The sequence below is a fragment of the Vipera ursinii genome (genome assembly GCF_947247035.1).
Source record: "Vipera ursinii genome assembly, chromosome: 4".
Taxonomy (NCBI): domain Eukaryota; kingdom Metazoa; phylum Chordata; class Lepidosauria; order Squamata; family Viperidae; genus Vipera; species Vipera ursinii.
In genome coordinates this window covers 95,476,790-95,502,412 of record NC_139514.1, presented here as the reverse complement: position 1 = coordinate 95,502,412, position 25,623 = coordinate 95,476,790, and the positions used below count along the sequence as shown (strand labels likewise).

At 37.0% G+C, this 25,623-nt stretch overlaps 1 protein-coding gene across 3 annotated transcripts in view; it reads right to left on the bottom strand.

The window, feature by feature from the left end:
• The window catches only part of FARP1 (FERM, ARH/RhoGEF and pleckstrin domain protein 1), a 171,983-nt gene that overhangs the window by 29,343 nt on the left and 117,017 nt on the right, over nt 1–25,623 (bottom strand). For 2 of the 3 annotated variants that reach the window (XM_083362005.1, XM_083362004.1), the window contains exons 14-16: nt 14,449–14,639; nt 13,984–14,073; nt 9,110–9,243 (exon numbers count right to left, since the gene is read on the bottom strand). In XM_083362005.1, the coding sequence (XP_083218131.1) occupies nt 9,110–9,243; nt 13,984–14,073; nt 14,449–14,639 (415 nt within the window). The remainder of the gene's footprint in view (nt 1–9,109; nt 9,244–13,983; nt 14,074–14,448; nt 14,640–25,623) is intronic. The other variant, XM_083362006.1, reaches the window with a different exon arrangement.

Below are 25,623 nucleotides of genomic sequence, written 5' to 3'. Positions count from 1 at the left end.
ATTCTTTCCAGATAGCTATATAATGTACAACAATTAAAATTCCAACTGTTGCTGAAATAATCAAGTCATTTCTAAATTAACTGAGATTTACTAAAAACCAAATCATGTTCCACATTCTTGCAGCAAAACTCAATTAGTTCTTAGCAGGATTAGCTTTGCCCAATCTTTTTTTCTCTCAATATTTTTAATTAATTTTTTATAGTCACAAATGCTTAATATTTTATTAGAAACATATTGTCTGGGTTTCAATATTTAGCTTACTAATACATGTTAAACTCCTTTCTCTCTACCTCATTTTTCTAACTATTGATAGAATGTATGCCATGTTCTAAAATATTCTGAATCTTCTTTCTCTTTCATTTTCAGTGTCAGTCTTTCCATTTATGCACAATCTAAAATTTTCTTAATTATCACTTCCACCGCTGGTAATTCTTCATCTTTTCAACGTTGAGCAAATACAATTCTTGCTGCAGTTAACATATATAACATTAAGTATACGCATTCCTCCTCATAGGTAAAGGTAAAGGTTCCCCCGCACATGGATGCTAGTCGTTTCCAACTCATCTCCGTTTCAAAGCCGAAGAGCCAGCATTTGTCCGAGGACGTCTCCGTGGTCATGTGGCCGGCATGACTAGGCGCCAAAGGTGCACAGAATGCTATTACCTTCCCACTGTAGTGGTCCCTATTTTTCTACTTGCATTTTTACGTGCTTTCGAACTGCTAGGTTGGCAGAAGCTGGGATGAGTAACAGGCACTCACTCTGTTACGCGGCACTCGGGATTCGACCCGCCAAACTTTCCGATCGACAAGCTCAGCATCCTAACCCACTGAGCCACCGCGTCCCTTTCTTCCTCCTCATAAGTTTCTACAATTATACCTAACAAAAATAATTCTGGCTTAAAATCTATGTGTTTTTTAGTCGTTTTCTCTAACCATATACCGGTATGTATTCTTGCTATTAAATATATCCCCAAGTATTTGACATTCTTCACTATTTGAAGGTCTGTTTTTTCTGATAGCTGATTTTTTTTGTTTTTCTGTAAGGTTTTTTAGTTATCACTTTGGTCTTTTCTCTATTTATTTTCAGTCCTGCCACTTCTCCAAATTCTTCTATCTTTTTCATAAGCTTGAGTTTTGTCTCAAGCTGCTCTTCTAATACAAAGAACAAGTCATCTGCGAATGCTTGTAGTTTATATTATTCATCTTTTATCTCCAATCCTTTAATTTCTGAGTCTTGCCTAATATTTCTATTCAATACTTCCAGTATTAATATAAATAATAATGGGGATAATGGACAACCTTGTCTTGTGTCTTTTTTGATAGCTTTGCCCAATCCTGAAAGCATACACTTCCTCCTAGTTACACTTCCTTCCTTTGTACCGCTGCCGTATAAGATACATGGTGACAGTTAATCTAAATCACAAAGCCCCATCAATCAGCAACTAATTTCTTAATACTTTGAAACTCTATGGTGGATTATGAAAGCTCACACCCTGTAAAACAGGAGTGTCAAACTCAATTTCATTGAGGGCTGCATCAGCATTGCGGTTGCCCTCAGGGGGCCAGGTGGGTATGGCCAGAGTGGGCGTGGCCTACTGGGTGGGCATGGCTAGAGTGTATATGGCCTACTGGGTGGGCGTGGCCAGCTCTACATCGTTCGTATCAAGGGTGCCTATGGGTGCCTGGGCAGGAGTGGGACAGATCTGAGGGTCTCTGGCAGAAGGAGGGTCTCTGGGCCAGGGCCAAGGCAGTGGGGGCCATTCCCTCACTGTTTCCAGGATGGCTTCGCGGGCCACATGAAACCACTTCACGGGCCGGATTCGGCCCCCGGGCCTTGTTTGACATGTCTGCTGTAAAACAATGCAATCATTTGCGTTACACTTCAGTTCAACAGATGTGATAAATAACATGTATGTTTCTTTTACTAATATTGCATTCCAGCTATGAAATTTGGTTTAATAAAAAACTGATGCTTTTCCTGGAAAGAAAGTTCTGGAGATGTAAAGAGTAATGTGTAGGGATTCCTACTTGGGGCCAGATAAAAATGACAGCATGTAGAGAATTGCTAATTCTTCTTCGTATTACTTTTTTTTGCAGGGCAATCTGTCCCCACACCACACACACACACACACACACACACACACACACACACACAAATTTGGAAAATTATTTTCCTTGAAAATACTTCAAGAGTGTATGGAATAACATTTTGGTAAAGGTGGACAAAACATATTCAGTACCAGTTTTGAGTAACTAGAAAGCAAAATCTTTGAAAAGAACCATCTGATTTGCAAATTATATAATCTAGTCTGAATGACACTGAAGAGTTTTTTCCCCTTTAATATCCTGAAACTGACTTTGATATGAAAAAGTAACTGCTAAAATGGGTGGCTTTTTTCACTCTTGGGAGAGTTTACACTATGCTGGAATTCATTTATTTGTATTCAGCCTATATTATTTTTACAAATAACTCACGGTTGCAAACATACCCAACAAACCTTCCTCCTATTTTCTCCACAACAACAACCCTGCGAGCTGGCTTGGGCTGGGAGAGAGGGACCGGCCCAGTCACCCAGCTGGCTTTCATGGCTAAGGCAGGACTTGAACTCACCCACAGTCTGGCTATCTCACATATCCTTGGGTTCTACATTCAGGTTTTATGTGTTACTTTTCTCATTGTTGTTGTTAGTTTTGAAATCATGTCCGACCCATCTCGACCCTATGGACAACGTTCCTCCAGGCCTTCCTGTCCTCTACCATGGAGTCCATTTAAGCTCACGCCTACTGCTTCAGTGACTCCATCCAGCCACCTCATTCTCTGTGGTCCCCTTCTTCTATTGCCCTCAATCTTTCCCAGCATTAGGCTCTTCTCCAGTGAGTCCTTCCTTCTCATTAGGTGGCCAAAGTATTTGAGTTTCAACTTCAGGATCTGGCCTTCTAAAGAGCAGTCAGGGTTGATCTCCTCTAGGACTGACCGGTTTGATCGCCTTGCAGTCCAAGGGACTCGCAGGAGTCTTCTCCAGCACCAGAGCTCAAAGGCCTCAATTCTTTGGCGCTCAGCCTTCCTTATGGTCCAACTTTCACTGCCATACATTGCAACTGGCAAAACCATACCCTTGACTATACCCACTTTTGTTGGCAGGGTAATGTCTCTGCTTTTTAGTGTGCTGTCTAGATTTGCCATGGCTTTCCTCCCGAGGAGCAAGCGTCTTTTAATTTCTTGGCTACAGTCCCCATCTGCAGTGATCTTGGAGCCCAGGAAAATAAAATCTGTCACTACCTCCATTTCTTCCCCATCATTTTGCCAGGAACTGAGAGGGCCAGATGCCATGATCTTGGTTTTCTTAATGTTTAGTTTGAACATTCTTTGGCACTGCCTTTCTTTGGAATTGGAATGTAAACTGATCTTTTCCAATCCTGTGGCCACTATTGAGTTTTCCAAATTTGCTGGCAAATTGAGTGTAGCACTTTTACTGCATTGTCTTTTAAGATTTTGAATAGCTCAGCTAGAATACTGTCACCTCCACTAGCTTTGTTGTTGCTCAGCTTTTCTAAGGCCCACTTCACTTCACATTCTAGGATGTCTGGCTCGAGGTCAGTGACCACCTCGTTGTGATTATCAGGGACGTTAAGCTCATTCTTGTATAGTTCTTCTGTGTAATTTTGCCATCTCTTCTTAATCTTAATGGTTTTAGTTGCTACCTCTTGTACAATGTTGCGAACCTCTGTCCATAGTAATTCCTTAAATCTATTTGTCACCTCTACTGTATATTCAACAGGGATATGATTTAATTCATACCTGAGTGGCCTAGTGCTTTTTCCTACTTTCTTCAGTTTAAGCCTAAACTTTGCAATGAGAAGCTCATGGTCTGAGCCACAGTCAGCTCCTGGTCTTGTTTTTACTGACTATATAGAGCTTCTCCATCTTTGGCTGCAGAGCATATAGTCAATCTGATTTCTGTGTTGACCGTCTGGTGATGTCCATGTGTAGAGCCGTCTCTTGGGTTGTTGGAAAAGAGTGTTTGCTAGGACCATCGTATTCTCTTGACAAAATTCTATCAGTCTGTGCCCTGCTTCGTTTTGTACTCCAAGGCCAAACTTGCCTGTTATTCCAGTTATCTTTTGGCTTCCTACTTTAGCCTTCCAATCCACCATGATGATAAGGACATTTTTTGGTGTTAGTTCTATAAGGTTCTGTAGAGCTTCATAGAACTGGTCAATTTCATTCTCTTTAGCACTGGTGGTTGGGGCATAGACTTGGACTACTGTGATATTGAATGGTTTGCCTTGGATTCGAACTGAGATCATTCTGTTATTTTGAGGATTGTATCCCAGTACTGCTTTTCCTACTCTTTTATTAACTATGAAGGCTACTCCATTTCTTCTGAGGGATTCTTGCCCGCAGTAGTATACCTGATGGTCATCTGAATTAAATTCACCCATTCCTGTCCATTTTAGTTCGCTGATACCTAAAATGTCGATGTTCAGTCTTGTCATCTCTTGTTTGACCACGTCCCGCTTTCCTTGATTCATGGATCTTACATTCCAGGTTCCTATGGAGAAAAAATCTTTACAGCATCGGACTTTCCTTTCACCACCAGACACATCCACAGCTGAGTGTCCTTTTGGCTTTGGCCCAGTCGCTTCATTCTTTCTGGAGCTACTAGCACTAGCCCTCTGCTCTTCCCCAGTAGCATATTGGACGCCTTCCAACCTGAGGGGCTCATCTTCCAGCGTCATATTGTTTTCCCTTTTGGTACGGTCCATAGGGTTTTCATGGCAAAGATACTGGAGTGGGTTGCCATTTACTTCTCCAGTGGATCACGTTTTGCCAGAACTCTCTGCTATGACCTTTCCGTCATGGGTGGCCCCGCATGACATAGCTCATAGCTTCATTGAATTACGCAAGCCCCTTCGCCACGACAAGGCAGTAATCCATGAAGGGGACTTTTCTCATTGCAATTACTTATATCACCAAGTTGGGATTGGATTTAATCTTGTACTATGAAAAAGCCACTTAGATTATTCAGCTACTTGCAGCAATGGAACCAGAAGAGACATCTGTATGATTTAAGGTCATTTTATTTCAAGATCCAGAGAAAGGAGGAGATGTAATCTGAACAAGGTCTTCCTAATTATTAAGGTGAGAGAGAAAATTTTGTTTACTGTACTGTGCTTAACTTTGAGTGATGCTAAAACAGGGGTGTCAAACTCAATTTCATTGAGGGCCGCATCAGCATTGCAGTTGCCCTCAGGGGGCCGGGTGGGTATGGCCAGGGTGGGCGTGGCCTACTGGGTGGGCATGGCTAGAGTGCATATGGCCTACTGGGTGGGCGTGGCCAGCTCTACATCGTTCGCATCAAGGGTGCCTATGGGGGCCTGGGCATCAGTGGGACAGATCTGAGGGTCTCTGGCAGGAGGAGGGTCTCTGGGTCAGGGCCAAGGCAGCGGGGTCCGTTCCCTCACTGTTTCCAGGATGGCTTCACGGGCCACATGAAACCACTTCGCGGGCCGCATCCGGCCCCCGGGCCTTGTGTTTGACATGTCTGTGCTAAAATAATAAGCTGCATCCTTTCCTGCTGACTTTTGGTGGAAAACAAAACAAAAAGAGACTTAACACACTTTAAAAAGTACAACAGCTGCTCAGATGAATTAGAATCCTATTTCCTCACTTGATATTACTGCTGCCTTATAACATAAAGCTCAGTTGTGGTCCAAATTTTGTTTTCAGTCACTCTGTCACTAACAAAATCCATCTGCTTTACCCTCCATCAACATATCATAATCTATAGCCAAGCAGGGAATCAGAGTTCCCTCACTGCTAAAGACGGTGTAACCTGGGGGAGGATGGCTGGGACAGGGTGAAAAACTACATCTAAAGATCATAGTTTCTCTTGAGTAAAACAGTCTGGAGAAAAATCTCTAGTCAAACATATGTCTACGAGTAATAAGTAACTGCAAGAGTGATAATAGATGCACATACTATTGGTGAGTTCATAGGCTTAAAATATATCATATAATAAATAACAGCATCCTACTATTTCACTTCCATTTTTGGTTTTATTTGGAAGGGATGATTAAAGCACAGTGAATTAGATTAGACTCTTTTCTTTTGCAATCTACAGTAATTCAGATAGAAAGATTATTGTTCCTTTATATAACTATTGGCTTCAGGAATGAAAATAAACAGCCTCTCCTAATCCCTGAAGATGAAAGAATAAAGAGATTCTTATTAAAAGCAATGGAATTCTAAATGTGCTTAGTTAATTGATTAAAGAAGGTCTCTTTTGATAAATATTTATTAGAAATAAAATGTCTCACTAGACTAGTATGATTTTATTACTGCTATCTTGCTTTTAATCAATACAATAAAGAAATCAAAATGCATTTCAGATGCTAATTTGAAAACCTGTAACAATAATTTTGTTTATTAGCAATGCAATCAAATCAAATATTCCTCAGAAAATAATTTGAGAATACAGATCAACAAAACTAAAATTAATTTAGAAAGGCTCTGGTACCTATATTGTCCAATCTGTTGTTCTTATTAATCATTTTAATTAAAGCTCTTGGCCCTAACTGTGATGCCATTGTAGTGTTGTATTAAAATCTAACAGCTCATATTCCACTAACTTCAGTGGAATAATTTTTTTAAGAAAATATTTTTTTATTGAAAAGTTTTATAAAAGTTACAATATTATCCCATCCCCAACCCACCCCTAAACCCCCCTCCCCCTCTCCCACTTCCCAAAGCTGATTACAGGGTTACAAATATATAATGAGCCTTGGTGGAGCAGTGGGCTGATGCCTCCTTACGTAACACCAGCTGCCTGCAATTAGTGCAGGTTCGCATCCCACCAGGCTCAAGGTTGACTCAGCCTTCCATCCTTCCGAGGTAGGTAAAATGAGGACCCAGATTGTTGGGGGCAATAAGCTGACTTTGTAATAATGCCGCTTGGGGTGTGTGTGAAAGCCCTAACAAGCAGGCATATACATAGAATGAAGGCTACTGCTAAGCTTGTAAGCCGCCCTGAGTCTTCGGAGAAGGGCAGGATATAAATGGAATTAAAATAAAAAAAATAAATAAATAATAATCATAATCTAACTAACATTGATCAACTATATAAATAACCAAATACATAATACACTTTAATCCGCCTATAACATACTTACAAACACTCTAAAATATCCAACTTATACTAATACAATAATAATATCATATAATATAAATATTATTATAGCTAATAATAATAATAATAATAATAATAAAAGAATTTAAATTATAACAATCTAAAATTTACTCATAAGCTAAATGGAACTTTTTAGTCCGATATTTTTTCTGAATATAATTATCAACTGAAATGTATCTTTCTTGTGAATGATCCTTCAAGTAAGCAGAAATCTTAGCCATTTCTGCTAAGTTTGACACTTTAAGCGTCCATTCCTCTATAGTAGGCAGGCAGTCCTTCTTCCAATATTGCCCTACCAATAACCTTGCAGCTGTTATCAAATTCAACATCAAGTTAATTTCTTTAGTATCACAATCTGTAATAACACCCAATAAAAATAAAAATATGGAACGCTTCACGAATTTTCGTGTCATCCTTGCGCAGGGGCCATGCTAATTTTCTCTGTATCGTTCCAATTTTAGTATATGTGCTGCCGAAGCGAGCACAAGAAAATATTTCTTCTATAGGTAGTCCTCGACTTATGACCACAATTGAGCTCAAATTATCCTTTGCTAAGTAAGACAGTTATTAAATGAATTTTGCCCCATTTTATTATCTTTCTTGCCACAATTGTTAAGTGAATCATTGCAATTAAGTTAGTAACACAGTTCTTAAGTGAATCTGGCTTCCCCATTGACTTTGCTCGTCATAAGGTCACAAAAGATGACCCCAGGACACGCAATAGCCATAAATACATGCCAGTTGCCAAGCGTCCAAATTTTGATCACCTGACCATGGGTATGCTGCAACAGTCATATGTGTGAAAAATGGTCATAAATCATTTTTTTAGTGCCATTGTAAATTCAAGTGGTCACTAAACAAATGGGTATAAGTTGAGGACTACCTGTACTATTCAGACAACTACACATTATCTGATTCTTGGCAGCTATCATTTTGAAGACATAATATCTGCCAAAGAAATACTGACATTAGAAGCGATCCAGATTGGTTATAGACTTGCAGATCAGTTGATCTTTGTTGCAATAGATGGAAAATGGTCAAGAGTCTTCTATGGCTGTATTACACTGACCCACTCCCATACCTCAATTATCTGTATTCTCTTATACTCTTCCTTTGCTTTAAAGAACTTGGAGCCTCAATAGCTTGTTTTCTTAGTGGTGCACTGGCTGAATCAGTATTAACATATTTGGAAAAGGAAGTAGCAAAATAGGTCTGTTTCACAGTGCAGTGAATACACCTCCCTATTAGAAAGCCCTGGCAAAGATAAAACACAGTGAGGGGAAGTTTATACTCTAGTCCTGTTGTTAACTTTACCACTAAATGTTTAGTACAGAAAAGCACTGCACACTGTATTCTAGGTGAGGCATACTCCCTTTATATTTATTTAGCTCTAATGGAAAAGCCTCCCAGAGTCTATCTTGATTGCAAGATTGGGAGGGGGGCATATAAATTAAATAAAAAATAAATAAGGAAGAAGGATGTGGATAAAACTGAATTAAATGTAAACATTTGATCGGATTAAATCAAAGTAGATTTTAAGTTGGACTATTATTCTAGAATTTGAAATTAAATCTGTGGTATATACTAAAGAGAAGGAAAGTAAGATAATTTAAGATACACTAAAATATTTTTAAAAAATTATACTTCTGTACTGCAAATGTCAAGCAAAAGCTTCTTAATAGTCTAAATAATAATATTTTTGCTCAAGTGTCTACTGAGATTGAAATTTGACGATTTTAAATCGTTAAAAGTAAATATCTGTTAGTCATACAGAAATCTGCTGCAGAATTCATAGTCTTAAGACTTTCATCCAGCTGGAACTGACAGTATATCCATCCTGGATTGGACATGGTAGAATAGAATGTAAAATATTTAGCATCAAAATGTCATTTTATTACAATAACTGCTGGAATTCTTACCACAAAGCAATTCGTTGTTCTACCTCCTTTAGAAAGTTGGTGTGAAATTTGTGCAAAGGTTCAAAGTTTGAAAAGATGAGGCTCTTCAGTGCTTCTGGCATGCAGTCATCTTTACTTACTGTGCTCTGGAACCACTACAAAAAACCAAGCATAGTAGTCAGAGGAACTCTTGGCACAGATATTCCTGGTTAGGATATGTGTATAGGGCACAGGTTGGCAACCTGCGGCTCCGGAGCCGCATGCGGCTCTTTGAGCCGTCTCTTGCGGCTCCCAGCCGCCCGGTGCGCGCGCACCTCTTCCAACGGGCAGTGGTGCGCGCGCACCTCTCCAAATGGAGAGTGGCACCGCCCGTTTGGAGAGGTGCACGCGCACCTCCCCGAATGGGCGGAGGTGCGCGCGCACCTCCCCAAACCTTTGGAGAGGTGCGCGCGTACCTCCGCGCGAATGGGCAGCGGTGCCGCTCTTTGAGGAAGCTGCCGCGGCCCGTCTGTGAAGCTGCCGAAAGCGGCAGCTTAGCAGACGGGCCGCGGCAGCTTCCGCAAAGAGCGGCGCCCCTGCCGATTCCGAGAGGTGCGCGTGCACCTCTCCGAACGACCGGAGGTGCGCGCGTACCTCCGCGCGAATGGGCAGCGGTGCCGCTCTTTCAGGAAGCCCGCTGCGGCCCGTCTGTGAAGCTGCCGAAAGCGGCAGCTTAGCAGACGGGCCGCGGCAGCTTCCGCAAAGAGCGGCGCCCCTGCCGATTCCGAGAGGTGCGTGCGCACCTCTCCGAACGACCGGAGGTGCGCGCGCACCTCCCCAAACCTTTGGGGAGGTGCGCGCGTACCTCCGCGCGAACGGGCAGCGGTGCCGCTCGCGCGGAGGTACGCGCGCACCTCCCCAAAGGTTTGGGGAGGTGCGCGCGCACCTCCGGTCGTTCGGAGAGGTGCGCGCGCACCTCTCGGAATGGGCAGGGGCGCCGCTCTTTGCGGAAGCTGCCGCGGCCCGTCTGCAAAGCTGCCGAAAGCGGCAGCTTTGCAGACGGGCCGTCGCCATCGGGCAACCGGGAACCGGTTCCATCTCATTTTGAAAAAAATGGCAGCCGCGTGCGTCCGCGCATGCGCAAAAAACCTTTTTGCGCATGCGCGTGCATGGACACACGCACGCGGCTCCCTCTTTTTTTAATTTGTGATGGAACCGGTTCCCAGTGGCTCTTTTTCTTTTTTAGGTTGCCGACCCCTGGTATAGGGGAATCAGACAATACTTGTTTGGTGGTAACTATTAATAAATTAGTATTATAACATTGAACTTAGGTTTTTTTTTAGGTTATTGCCAACAGGACAGCTTTTTTTTTTAAAAAAAACATGCTTCTACATTTAAGTTCTCCTGACCTAAAACAAGTGGAAAATGTCTAATATCTCATTATTTTTTTAACCAGCAACTTCCATCTTTGATAGGTTGGTGTACATTGATGCAAAAAACATTAAATTTAAATTTCTTGAGTTGTGCAGTCATTCTAAAATACCAGTTATTCAGAATCAGCAGAGGAATCACCAAGAAGAAACTATCCGTACTCTTCTGTTTAGATATTAAAACTATTCAGTGGGATAATTCCATGTTGTATTTGGAAAAGGGAAGATGTTGTTTAGAATATCTCCATTCAGTGCTTTTCATGGTATATCTCAGCATATCCTAATGCAGAGCCTTGAGTTCAAATATCCAGGAAAGCTATAAAGTTCACAATCTATGGGAAAGTACTTGAGAAAAAATATTTCTCTTTAGGATTCTACTGGAAAAGAGGAGCTGAGCAATTTTTCAGTTAATTTGGTGTTTTTACTCCATTAAGCAAGATGTAGACAGAACTGACAAAGCTATAGAATCCCAAATTAAGTTTTATCTGTATAGCCTCTGTTGAATTCCATTGTAGAAAGCTAAACATATCCTCTCTGGGAACACACAGATTAGGATACTGTTGCTTAAACAATTGTTCTGTTTATTAAGCAGGCATCCTTTGATTCTCTTCCATTTTAAAATATTGCTGAAAGTGATGAAACAGTAATGACAAATGATACTAAGAATGCTGTTTTGTGGGTATATAGAAATGAGATAAAGATCCAAAATACAAAGCATTAAAACTGCAACAAAATAAAGGGGAAAAAACTATCAGAAACCATCTATGCTTTTTTTTAAACACACACACACACACACACACACACACACACACACACACACACACTTAAATGTTTATCCTCGGCGACTTAGATGAAATTCCAACCACATCAGAAACATTTTGTGATTGAATATGTCTGTGATGAAGATTATGCTGACTGGGGACTTCCGGTCTTGCATCATACCGATACAGTTGAGGGATTGCTGGGTTCTGCACCCCACAGCTGGTTTTGCCCTGCTAGGGGACCCTAAATGGGTCTAAAGTTGCCCCAGAGAGGCAGCGAAGGAAGGGCCCTCTGATGATCATGCAACAATGGCAGTTGATCTGTTTGATCCGGGGGAAGCCCTCCAAGCTGACAGGAGAAAAGCTAGCTACACCTCAGTGACTAGCCCAAGTTACCGGCAGCCAAAGTCCAAAAGCACTAACCAGAACAACTGTGAACAGCATGCTTGGAACTGGGTGAGAATATTTATCTTCTCTCTTCTATTTTGTAACTAATTTCCTGGAAAAGACCCCCAAGAAGCAAAAAATCCTCTGAAAGTGAGAAGGGAGGGGACTGCACCCCCACCCTTCCATAGACGGAAGTGGCGATTTAATTTTTATGGGAGACAGAAATATATTGAAATGAAGTTAATAATACTACAGTTTGGATAAATCTGAAAATTACAAAAACTGTTAAGATTTCACATCTGAAAGAGTATTGATGAAATTACAAGAAAATAACAAAGTTTTAGAAGTTGGAAAATGAATAACTGCTGACATCTAGTAGAAGATTAGAGCATAGAACAACAGCTGCATTGACTCAGAAATTAGCAAGATGCCCAGAAATCAAGAACAACTTGTTCTTTCAACCTTAGTAACATCTAGCCAAATAGAGAACAGCTGGGAACAAAGGAAAGAAAATATACTGGGCCACCTACTATAGAGTGAGAACTATATTTGTTTTAAAAGCTGCTGACCTTCTGGGATTATAAATACTTACTGAGCTGTGATCTCTAAGCTCAAGAATTGTTTGCAGAGGAAGAAAAACCTTGATTTTTGGCTAATCTTCTATGGGGGAACTTACTGGAAAGCTCTTAGGTGCTTTAATGGTTGAACATTCTGGACTGCAGTTTTGGCTAGCTGATAATTGTAAGACCCCCTGAACAGAAGAACTGTTACAAAATATTGCTTTTAGTGGTGGTTTGACAATTGGAAATGCATTGGATTATAAAAACCATATATATAGATAAAAACTATGTAAGATTTGGTTGTTTGGACTTTAAGATTGGCTGGTTTGACAAGGATAATCACAGACTATGGTACCAGTGAAAGACTATCTGGAGGGGGGGAATAAAATGGATGTTCCATACCTATCTAAAAGTGGAAGGAAACCACACCTAATATCTCCTTCTGAAGGCCCCAGCCTGGAACATCAGAGATCTGCAGGAGCAATACTCCAAGACAAGGCAAATATTTTCCAGGAGGAAATGTATGCAATGCTGCGACAGATTCAAATGACAATGGTTTCAAATCATGATGAGATTAAAAACAACTTTGATGGAATAAATGAGCACATCTTTAAGCTAAACTTACAATTAAAAAACCCTCAGAAAACGACGACAAAGAATGAACAAACAAACCAGTTAACAGAACACAAACTAGAAGACAGTGACCCAAAGAGAGAAGCTACAAATGAAGAGAACTACAGCTTAATGCAAAGAAAAGAAACATGCAAGACTTTGCCACAACAATGGAAATAGAAAAGATATTTTATTTTTCAGGAATTCAAAATAAACTTGAAGATAGGAAAGAAGATTTAACAAAATGGATTACAGAGCAGCCAGGAGAATCATTAGAGTTTGGGAGACAAAAAACGTACATCCTATTTAACATGTCTTTCCTATTCCCAACAACATTCACAAAAATACAGGAAGAATCCCCTGGAAAGCTGAACACACTGACTTGGAAAGCTACTTGGCAAAAGAAGAAGGCTAGAGTTAGATTCAAGAGATTTGATTTGACTTACCAGATGGAGTACTATATGATTAAACACTTGATTGAATATGGTTAAGAGAATAAATAAATTATGGATATAAAGGGACTCTACAGCAATAGGGATAAAATATACAACTAGTATAGTATTTTTTACAATATATGAAATGTAAAAATATTGGGATGGTATATGTGAATGAAAAGTTTGGATATTTAAAGGTAATTAACTTTGAGAAAATTATGACTGATAAGAATGGTTTGAATACAGAGGGGAAATTAAGCTTAAATAAGAATCTTGAAAACAGAACATATAGTGACTTAATAAGATGACTTTTATAAATACAATTGAAACAAGCTGATTAGAAAAGATGTTATATACTGATGTTACCGTTATTTGTACAAACACAAGAAAAATATTTATTCAATCTTGTATGTACCAAAAGTATTAAGAACTATTTGTTTAATGTTGACAAAAGTAGAATACTACTGGAAGAAGAGAAGATCAAGGAAATATATCATTAATTAATAGTTTGATTATGGAATTATAGAAATGAATTAGTTTTTTAAATATATGAATCCAGACAACATGTAATTCACTAAGCACTAAAGATTGTTATTGTAAAAAATAAAAAAAAATAAAAAAGAGATTATGGTGACTGAGATAATGGGAGATGTAGTAAAAGACAGGGAAAAAAATACTTAGGAAAAAATGGGCTGCATATTTTTAATTTAAGGGGGGAAAAGAGAAACATACCGATGTGATGACTTCAAGATCTTTCAGGTAAGTCCGTTCTGTAGTGGCAACTTCTTTAGCAATAAAGTATGCTTTGTCAGTTGGAAACCTCTGAAATTAGTCAGAAGACAAAGTGACTTTAATCTGTACTCAAATGACAATGATAGGGCTTTTACAGTCAGCTTTGGGTATTAAAAGAATTGGATGCTGCAAAATTACAGAGAATTAAGGAAAACTGACCAAGATCAGCAAATAGGAATAGCTATATTCCAAAAATATAAAATTTACAAAACAGTTCTAGAGTCAGAAGTGGTATATATGCATATAAATAGAGGCAACTCTGCCATCACTACTAAGCCCTACTGCTTATGTAGCTTAAGATGGTGAGAGAGAGCATGGAAATTTTTAAAACAGTCATCCATTGAAAGCAAAGAAAAAATGCTAAATGTTCTTTGCATACCTAATAGGTAGAGTCAACATCAGTACCTTTCTCCTGACCTCCTCTTCATCTTCCGCGCGGACTCCAGTTTGATCATTCAGCAAGGGACTGATCAATGGAGAAGCTTGCCTATTATCAGGACTCAAATTAGGAGACAAAGTTGCATTTGCTATGGCTGGTCCACCTTGAGAATTGATTGATAGTTCTGAAAGGTGAGGGCTGCCAGCAAGAGAACCTGCTGAAGGAACAATACAATAAATTCAGAAATCTTTCATTTAGTAGATATGAAGATTAAATCCCCTCAACCCATTTAAGTAATAGGGTATCATAAGGTTCAGAGGAGCTATTTGTATTTAAATGGTTACAATCTTTTTGGCAGGGTTTTCTAAGTAGTAACATAAACTGTTCTGAATACAGACAACTGGTTGGAGTAAGTTTCACATTGCTTTAGCAGTGAATTTTTTTTATTATTCACTGCTTTCTTAGCCTCTATTGAATTGAATGTAACCAGCTCTAGACATCATAAATAGTTGTGGAAGATGTATAAGCCTTTCTTAGATCTCACATAACAAACAAGGTTGCTGTAAACAGTGAAGTTGCTACACTTGTCCTCAAACATTTCTCCCATTGTGTTCGTTCTTCATGCATAGCAGGAAAATAATAATGTCTCTAATTATGGTTTTGAATAAACTATTTATGTTATGCCTAAATAAAACAATTGATTTGTTCAATGTCCAAACCAAGATTAATCCAAATTTTTCATATCAGTTTGTCAACTAATTAAAATGAGACAAAACCATATTTATGTAAGCAAATGCAATGGAAGTGGTTGCTTACTCAAAACCACAGCTAGGCAATTTACACTACATCCTTTCTTTTGAAAAAGAAGGAAAATGAAGACTCTTGCACTGTTTATGCTTACTTATCTGCAACTGAAATTGAGTAAAAATCATTTATAAGTAATAAAAGTCAAATTTCTCTACAAATATGATTACTGTTACCATCGGTTAATAATTACTATCTAATTTATATCATCCAGAGAAACAACTATTGTGATTTACTCATCCCACCCTATCTTCTCCATACATTTCCCTTATAACTTGATCCATTCCTTGAAAAGTGGGTGAATGGGTGAAGTCATAAGATAAGGAAGTCCATATTTAGATTAAATGCAATATTTAATTTCAGCCACTACTTCTTATAATTCCTAGAAGCAGCCTAGACTCCCTGTGTGTGTACAGTTTCATGAGGGGGCAGAATCACATCCAAAGAGGATCTTGCTATATATTTTTTTCAGACTTCCATCTTCAGTTTTTAATATCTCAATCAAAGAAGGCATTACTGTAATTTTTGAAAACCCTTTTACTAATGCAGCCTGTCCATTTTTACTGCAGAAGGTGCTAAAGAAATGCCTAGGAGAAAGTCACATCTAGAACAGATGAAGTAAACTACTTCAGGCCTTCTGGCTATATCCAAGAAAATTAATACAGTATACCTTGATGAGTTGCTCCTTCGATTGTTTGGAATAGAAATGCTACATTGCAACAATAGAAGATGGATTATTTCAAAGCTTGTAATAGGACAGTTTTAAATGTGCACAGTTATGTTAAGTGCCTGACAGTACACATTTATGGCTATGTGAAATAGAACAGTGAAAAAAGTTTCAACTCCCTTTCCTTAGAAGGCAAGTGGGTTACAGATTCTGCAAAGACACAGCATAAAAATCTATGGAGGTTTTTATAATGATACCAGCCATTTCTTTATATAACCTTTCCTTATGTCCCATACTTTCCACAGGATTTTAATTTAGAAAAGTGGATATGCTGTCAGCTAGGAAGTTATTAAGACCCAAAGCTAACATGCAAGTGAAATTCTGCAATGTTTCACACTCATCAATAAGTTTTCCTTTGTTGAAAATAATGTTAGAATTTTAATTTGCATCTGAGCATGGAAATACTAGGGAAATGTGGCATATGAGGGGAGCAGGATCTGGGAGTAATTTATTTTTCAGTAATATGTGTAATTAATGCATCTTTAAGTAAATCACCAAGATTCATATTCATCCCATTGTCTTTTCCAGCACCAAATTCCAACCCCACGTTACAATGAGAAATTTGCCTGCGTTAAAGACTTTTGTTCTTAATATACTAAAAATCTGACAGAAAAGTCACAGCTTGTTAACACAATGTCAATTTTATTGACACTAGTACACAACCTTATACAATATTTTCATAATAAAGTGTCCACATATAAGGAAAAAGAGAGGAAAGGATTTATACTCATAAAAAGATACCTTCTAGGTTTATAACTAGTACATATTCAAACTACATTTACTAAGGAAATGAGGGTGTCATTTTAAATATGAAAGTAAAAAGGCAGGAATTCTGGTGCTACACTGGTTTCATGACAGGATGAAAACATACATTTCATTGTGAAAATATCTAAACTACCCAAACTAAACATAGTCTAAATCTCAAAGTTTTATAGATTTGCCAGATAAAAATTTAAATAATGGCAAATACACATCATTTTCTATTTATCTGGGAAGTGCTTAAAAAGAAGGAAGCTCTACACCAAAGTTGTTCGGAAGCTCTGGTATTACATAGTATCCCGTATAGGGCTTTGGGGAACTTTCAGATTCACCTTCCTATGGGGCTGCAGAGAGGTCCCACATACAGGAATCCAAATTGCCCCAGGTAGCTAAGGAACTCATCACCCCAGACTAAGTATAGTAAGAACTGGCATTAAGCACTTATCTGTATTAAGCTGATAGGTGGGAGATTGTGTAGTAATTGAGCAGTGAAGGCTCAAATTAATGGATGTATCCAAATGTATCTGGATTGCATTCCTAGAGGTTACTCAATGTTGATCACTTATGAAAATATCTGGAAATCAAGAGATCGTGAATATACTCTAGGCCAAAAGATAACAACTATAATAGATTTTTAGGTTCTAAATGTTTTCTTTTCTAAATATGCATTTCTAGCAAAATTAATATTTTGTACCTTGCATGCCAAATAAATGGATTACTTTGTATTTATCAAAATGATCACGCACATCAGTGTTTTCCACTTTGCTTCTAAGAAAAACATTTCAGAGGGAGAAAGCTCCTATGTTTAACAACAGTTGGGGTTTTTTCTGTTTTGAATAGCTCTTACAAAGAATAATCTTCATGTAAAAAACTGATAATGCAAAACATTATACTATTATAGTCTGAAGGTGTGGAATGCTTGATGTGCTGTATATTTTTATGCACAAATGTAAAATTTCTATAAAAAACCAGTGACATTTTAGTGCCCCCAAGATTCACACAATTTTAAATTGGTATCATGTGCATGATTTCCCCTGTAAGCAATGTAGAGAACTTATTGTTAATAAATGATTACGTTCATGTAAAGCTTTGCCACAGTAGTAAAAATGGCGCTAATTCCTTTAAGGGGCTGCATCTTTATATAAATTAACATTCAATCTTTTACTTTACTCACAGGACTGAAGATGTTTCATTGCTTGATGCCTGTGCAACAAGGCCTTTTCCAAAATCAGATGTCCAGAAGAATATAGCAGATAATGCATGATTCCCTAAAAGAATTCTTCACAAGTGTATGAAAGGTTAAGCTTTCCTTTAGATTTCTAGACGTCATTAAATCAGAATATTTCTGAGCATTCCTAGATTGTGTTCCTACAGACCTCATAAATATTTATTATTTCAAATTTTGGTTGATATTAACTCAAGAGAGAAATGGAAATGTATTTCACACTCATGTTTATAAATAGCAAATGAAGTAATTTGCTGCCAATCAAACAGCTTACACTGATTTAACCATTATGGTTTTGGAAAACGTTAGAAAGAGGTTACACAATTTTGCATGCCTGTTTCATAAACTGCATGTATACAAAGTATGGTGCTTTTAACCATTTGAACAGAGATGCTTTAATTGTGCTCAAGAATCTTTTTAATAGACTTTGCGCAGGTCTATTAAGTAGAACTATTTTCAGTTGACAATCAGAACCAAAACCAAAACTTTTGTTAACTGTTCCAAACAGACATCTTCAAAGGTGAATAGAAAGAGACACATTCAACAAAGAATGTATTAGAAAAATGCAGATACAAAATCAGAGCTCAAAAGCTGGCACCCATGATGGTTCTAATTATAAGCCTGTGGTAAATTCTAAACGCAGTACTGTTATTATTACTGAATCTCTTCCTAATTCAGTAATACAAGAAACTTGCATGGAGGGATAAAAAGGGCTGTAGAGGCTAAGAAATCAATATTCGTATTCTGCTCCGAATCAGAATGACATAATATATCTTCCCATGGAGAAAAAGTATTACGCTAGGAGGTAGGGAACAGTGCTCATGTTTTCTTCTCCCTACCTCAAAAAGAAATTCAGTTTGGGCAAAATTATTAAAGGAACAGAATACATTTTTCTGACTTTAATAATAATAATAATAATAATTGCTGCTGAGGAAGTGATATAGTGTATTATCCACAGGGAAAAATGGGAAGGAAGAAAAAGCTAGATTCCTAAGCTTAACAAGGAAAGCCATGATAATGGTGATGGTGAATGATACTGTATGTGAATTTGGAAGATCATACTAAGAACACATACTTGATCAAGCAATTCAGCCAATAATTTCAGAGCACAATAAGCAAAGGAGTGTTTTAAAGCAATATACCAGCCAGAAAGAGTGGAAAACTTTCAGTACAAGTAACAGAAAGCAAAACAAATTTAAGATCATGCATATAGGTGAATAAATAGATTTGTCTTGACATGCTTACAAACAATCAGCAAATTCATAACTAGGTTTAGCAGCCAGTAACACCTCTTGAATACAAATTTCAGGATAAAGTGATATAAAATAGAATTAAACAGTGGCAAGTACAAAACTGAGCAGTAACCACAGCAGTTAAGAGTATAGTTGAATACTTTTGACAGAAAAAAATGACAGGGCATTGCAAACTTTCTAATAGCGGAATAGGATGTGTGAATTTAAAAGAATAAGGTGTTGCTCTTTTCTATATTTTTTATACCACTGAGAAAAACTGAAAAAAGATGACCCTTTCTTTAAATATAAATACAAAAACAAACAAAATAACTACGCATTAAACAGTGCTTAATGTAATCTATGCATAATGGGCTATGGACCCATTGTCTGTTGTCTATTTTGGCTTAATCTCTCTCAGTAGAGCAGTGACTTTGCTTAAGAGAAATTTTGTATTTAGAATAATTTTTAAATTATTCTTGATATTTCTTTTACTAAGAAATGAAGGGCCATGTGTTCCACAGAGTTAATATATGGTTCCAATATGTGCCTGAAGTCACTATTGTTCATCATATTTGTTTTCATTTTTGAATTTTGCAAAGCAGGGTCCTACAAAATTCAAAATTTTACAGATGAATCACAGTAGCATTCTGCATTAGGTCAGCCTCTAGGAAAGGGATATTGGGGTGAGTGATAAACAATGCAAAGAACATAAGATATATCATGCTCTTAGTATAAAGATAGAATAGTGCAAAAAAAAGCTTTTTCCTTACATAGAGGCACATGCTGATAAAACAATGCAAACAGTGAAATAACTAAAAAAAAGTTATAACCTTATTAAACAAATGACAAGAATGAGCATGAAAATCCCAGCAATTTTTAAACTGATCTTAATGTTAGACTTAGATTTAGAATTTGTAATATGACCAGAAAAGAAATGGATGATAGAAATAAGGCAGTAATTTATATCTCAGATTTTGTTAGTTGGGCAATCTAAGAAAAAAAAAAAAGATGGCCAATCTAAGAAATTCTAATAAGCAAGAGCTCTGTAAGCTGATGGGGGCTTCATATTTTGCTTCATGATTTCTTTGAAGCCAAAATCTGCATTATTCAAACTGGAATCTCAGCATTCCTTAACATAATCTGCTAAAGATAGGAATGATGACACTTTGCTTCTAATGTACATATGCAGATAAAATTGATGAGGTTTGTTTTCCCTGTTTTGAAAAGTGACATGATAAATTTGTTTTAACTGCTAATGTTCTATGGGGGGAGAGGAGGCAGAATTGGGGAAAAGCAGTGCCAGAGAGTTGCTTTGGAAAGAACATTGGCAAATAAATAACAAATTATCTCATTGCAGGAGATATGTAAAAAAAATAAGCCCAAACCAAAAAGAGTGATCGTATTGATTTTATTGAGAATAGCCCTATTTTTTCAGATTTTTCTTAAATCCTCCTCGCTATAAGTAACTCAAGGCAGTGAACATAACTAATACTCCTTCCTCCTCCTATTTTCCCCATAACAACAAACCTGTGGAGTGAGTTGGGCTGAACATGACTTGCTCAAAGTCACCCAACTCGCTTTCATGCCTAAATTGAAACTATAACTCATAGTTTCCTGATTTCTAATCTGGTGCCTGAACCACTAGACCAGAGGTATCAAACTCGTCATGTCATGATGTATCACAATTTTTTTCCATTGCCAGCAATGGGGTGGGCGTGGATTCACCATGACACATCTGGCCCACGGGCCAACAGTTTGACACCCCTGCACTAGACCAAATTGGCTGTTTCAATTTTAAAAATGTTATCATTTTATCCTTTATAGAAACTACTAAATTCACACATCTCTTTAATAATAGTTGATGTCTAAGTAGAAATAATTAAATTAAAATATGTGGTATATGGGGAGGACAGATCCTCCAAATAATGAATAATATAGTACCTTAATTCTTATTACCAGATGGATTAAACACGTATATTATTTTAAATGGAGGGAAAAAGGAAGAATAGTAATGGAAAGATTCTCTCTCATTAGGAAACAAACATGCAAGCAACGGTTCATTCATGGACCACCAAGCATATCAAGAGTCAGGAAATAATGACATTCTTGAAAAATCATTTTTAATTGAGAATTATTTGTTATATTTCATAGAAACGACAAAAGAAGATGATGTATTCTGGAAGAATAGAGAAATGAGTTTCCCTCCTTCTGGAATATTATTTTTCAAGAAAAATATGGAATATATGTGTTTGTTTTTGTGTGTATACACACACGCACACAGACATACGGTAATAATTTCTCCCCCCCAAAAAAACGGAAAAGGTTAGGATAGGGGTGTTGTTTCCATGAATGATCAAAGTGAACATTTTGTTTAATCTTTTACCTACTGTTAAAAGGTATATTTATTGCTTTATTACAGAATTTCAATAATATTTAATCTATCAAAGAGACACAAGTATAGACAAGGAAATGGCCAAGAGATTCTAATTTTTATATTTTATATTTATATTTTTGAATCAGTTAGAAATCTAGAGTGTCTCTTGATATGGTTCATAATTTTATGCTAGCAATAACATTTAATGTGATTTTAAAGAAACTTAAATCTGAGAAGATGACTGTTTATTTGCTACAGTCAAGTGCTCATGTCTGTTGCATGCATCAGTTCCATGAGTATTATGCCAAAAATGCTCTGCATATTTATAGCATCATTACAAAACATCGGGCTTCTTTTTAAACTTTCAGGTTTAAAAGAGGATGAAAAATGATAAATTGATATTAATACACATTCATCAAACCCCAAACCAGTATTTGCTGGAATTAAGAACATTGGACTGAAGAATATAGGTGAACTATTATTATGATCCGTTGCACAGTTAGCCAGATTGGATTTGGCATGTTTATCCACCTAATCAATTCTTCCCAAGGACTTTATTAATTATTATTATTATTATTATTATTATTATTATTATTATTATTATTATTCACATTCATCTAAAATAACAAAGCAAGCATATTTATTTCAATCACAGAAAAGGAGCTGTTTAAGTTACATCACAAGATTGTGTTTTGCATAATGAATATGAAATGTTTATCACTTAAAAATATGCATGGCTGGCATTGGATGTTCTTGCTTGACATATGAGCAAATTGGCCTGCACGCTGAATTACATGTAAAATCCCATATATTTCTTAATCTTTCTTACAATATTTGGTAAACTGCTGCTGCTTATCAACATTCTTAGTCATTTAAAATTAATATTAGATATATTTCATGGATCTGATTTGCCAATTCTGATTAAAGTAACATAATTGAAGTAACTAGTGGTAATGAGAATCCCTAATCCACCCATGTTTGCCATACAAAACATTAGATTTATACTTCTATACCACAGATGTCAAACTCAATTGCATCACGTCATATCATGATGTATCGCGACATTTTTTGCCTTGGCGGAGCTGGGGTGGGCATGGCTTGTGAGTGATGCATCTGGCCCGTGGGCCACCAGTTTGACACCCCTGTTCTATAGTGATTTTTGTTTAGATATATTTTAAAGCAAGCATTCAGAAAATTAAAGGCAATAATTTGACAAACTATTCTAAGCCCCAATTTGATTCCCTTGACTACATGAAATAAAATCACCTCATTTTTTCTAACTACAGAGTAGTAGATTTGCCTATCTATTTTCTTGTTATCTACTGCCAAAACAAGTATCTGAACTGTATGCCTATAAGGTCTGTAACCCATATTAAGCAGTTACTAGGGTAGAAAAAGAGAACATAATTAAGTCTGAGCACATTAACTGTTCCTATGTATATGCCTAAATTCCCAAAGCTGGACAGCAAGTTGGTAAAAAAAAATTAAAAGGTAATCCTTTGAGATTTTTACATAAATCTGAAATTTTCAGTTTCCAGTCAGCCTGCATAATTACAGAGATAATTTTGCTTACAAGATGTCAACATATAAACTGAAGTCCAAAAAGAGATTGGCGAATTTTGGAGAAGGCTCATTTAGTGCAAAAAATTGCCTCTCATAAGAAGAGTTAAATCATTACCACATTTGGCATCTACATACTGAGTTCAATCCAAATATTTATACAGATTTACTATTTCTTTTTTGAAGGCTTCAGAAATAGTTACCAACATTTCCTGTGGTTGTTCTATAAACCCAGGAAGCCATTAAAGCTCTGCTTTTAAAACAATTCTGAAACTATATAGAATCAACTACATGCAGCAAAAATTTGCTAATTCCATTTCTTATTTCTGATGCTTTTCTTTCAGTGTTACCCACAAAAACACATTACATAACAATGCTAAGGACAGGTAATAAACATTTTATTTTGCCTGGGCATAAATTTTTATATTAAGGAAGTTCCTCTAAATGCAAGAATTCAGTTAAAATACTGTTCATTTAATGAACTCCTGAATGTTTATGCTCCCTCTTCTTAAATCATTAAATGTGATTTGAAATATTTTATGCCTTGACAAATATGTAAGCATGCAAGCCGTTATGCTGACTAGACATAGGATAGTGACTTTTTCTCTTGAAAAAGTTGGATTACGTATATATAGCATGTATACAGAAGCTGTACACATGTGGTTCGTATCGTTCCTCACTCAGCTGAGAATATATGTGTGAAAATTAGTTTCATGTTTTAATTCCCATCTGAATGGCTTAACTATTGCTGAGAACTTTGCAGAATCAATTGTGCCGAGTTTAATTTTATAACAACATTCTAGAATTCTAAAATTCTTCTAGAAACCATGAGGCTTTTCAAATAATTGCTCCAGGATTCCATTTTTAAAATCCCATTTTTTTTCTCTTTTCTGTTACTTCAGTATATCCAAACAGAAATGTTAGATGTTTAAAATAAAAATCTGACATTTGTAATACTTCAAATATGTCTGATATATAATGTTGATGGGTAATACATTGCATTAGTTCTTATAAAAATGCATAATCAAACCTTGTAAAAAGTATTTGCTTAAATATCAAATTTCTTTCATTTTGACTACAGTATAAAACTTGAAATAGAGGCACTGAACAGTAAGTTCCCCTCAGTACGAGAGAAATATTTATTTATATAACATTATGCTGTTTCAAAAACAGCAGTGGCTGCAGCCCTAAACACATCTACTCAGGGATAAATCCTAATGAGAAAAGTAGTAAGCTATTTCTAAATAAGAACCAACATTACTGATCTGCAAGTCATTTCTTTCTGTTTATCCTGCTTAGACTTCATTAAGTGCACCATTTATAGCAATAAGTCCTTTTTCTTAATGAAAAATCTACTGCCAAGATTAGCTTCTCTTTCAAAAACAAATATGCCACCATTATATTTTATGTAAACCACTTTAAACTACCATATCAAATTCTTCATCTATCATCTCATTAATATCATTCTAAATGTTAAAGATCAATGTTTTTTTCTTGATAATTAAATAACAGCAGGTATCCTCTTATAACTTGGACAATTCCCAGTTAAAGTTCATATAGTTAGTCTCTTATTGAGACAGAATATAAGCTGTAAATGCTAAGCTGTGGAAAGCTACTCCAACAGTGATTTGACTGGATATTCCTTAGCTCTTCTTAGAAAGACTGTCCAAGAATCTCAACAACTGAGGACATGAGCACCCTCTTCGTCATCTTCAGCTTCTTTACTTAACTGAAGACTGCTAGAGAGATACTTATTTCTAGACCCTAAAGACGAATTCAGTACTATGGGATTACTAAATACAAGAGGCTGTGTGAAAGGATTAAACATTTCTGAATCAGAGTCACTAGACTCTGTTCCACTGCTTGTAGACCCTTCCATCATTTGTATAGTAGACATACCCCTGGCATACAAGGATTGCATGATGGGACTTTGTTTTGATGGTGCAGTTGCTGGCATACCATTTGCCATACTTTTGCCTTCTAAAGGGACCATTTTAACCATTTGCCTTTTACAAAACCCCTCTGCTGTATATTCTTGAGCTGGAGTTGAAGATCCTTGGCTCAAAATAAATGGATCTGTTTCAGATTTGTTACAAGCATTCTTAAATCTTTGCAACGGGGGTCTTTGCAAAACTGGGGAAAACCTGGTATAATTATGGTAGCTAAAAGTATGTGCATCATTATTTTTCCTCTTTGCCCTACATTCTTCAGGGATTTGAGTACCTGGACTGCCAATACTCATGAGGGGACTTGATCTTTTGCTGCTTGAATGCAAGGGAGTAGCCAGTGGACTACGGATATCTGGGCCATTAAACATTTCTTCAACCAGTGTACTATGCTGTGGGAATCTGAGATTCTGACCAAGAGAAAAGGACATATTACCAGAGCTGTTATCAGTGCAGTCTTCCATGACCTTGTAGAATGCCTTTATAGGGGAGGTAGAGGATTCATTGTACCTATTTTTATGATATTCACCCCTACAATCAACATGGACTCCACTGGTCAAATCACCCTCATAAT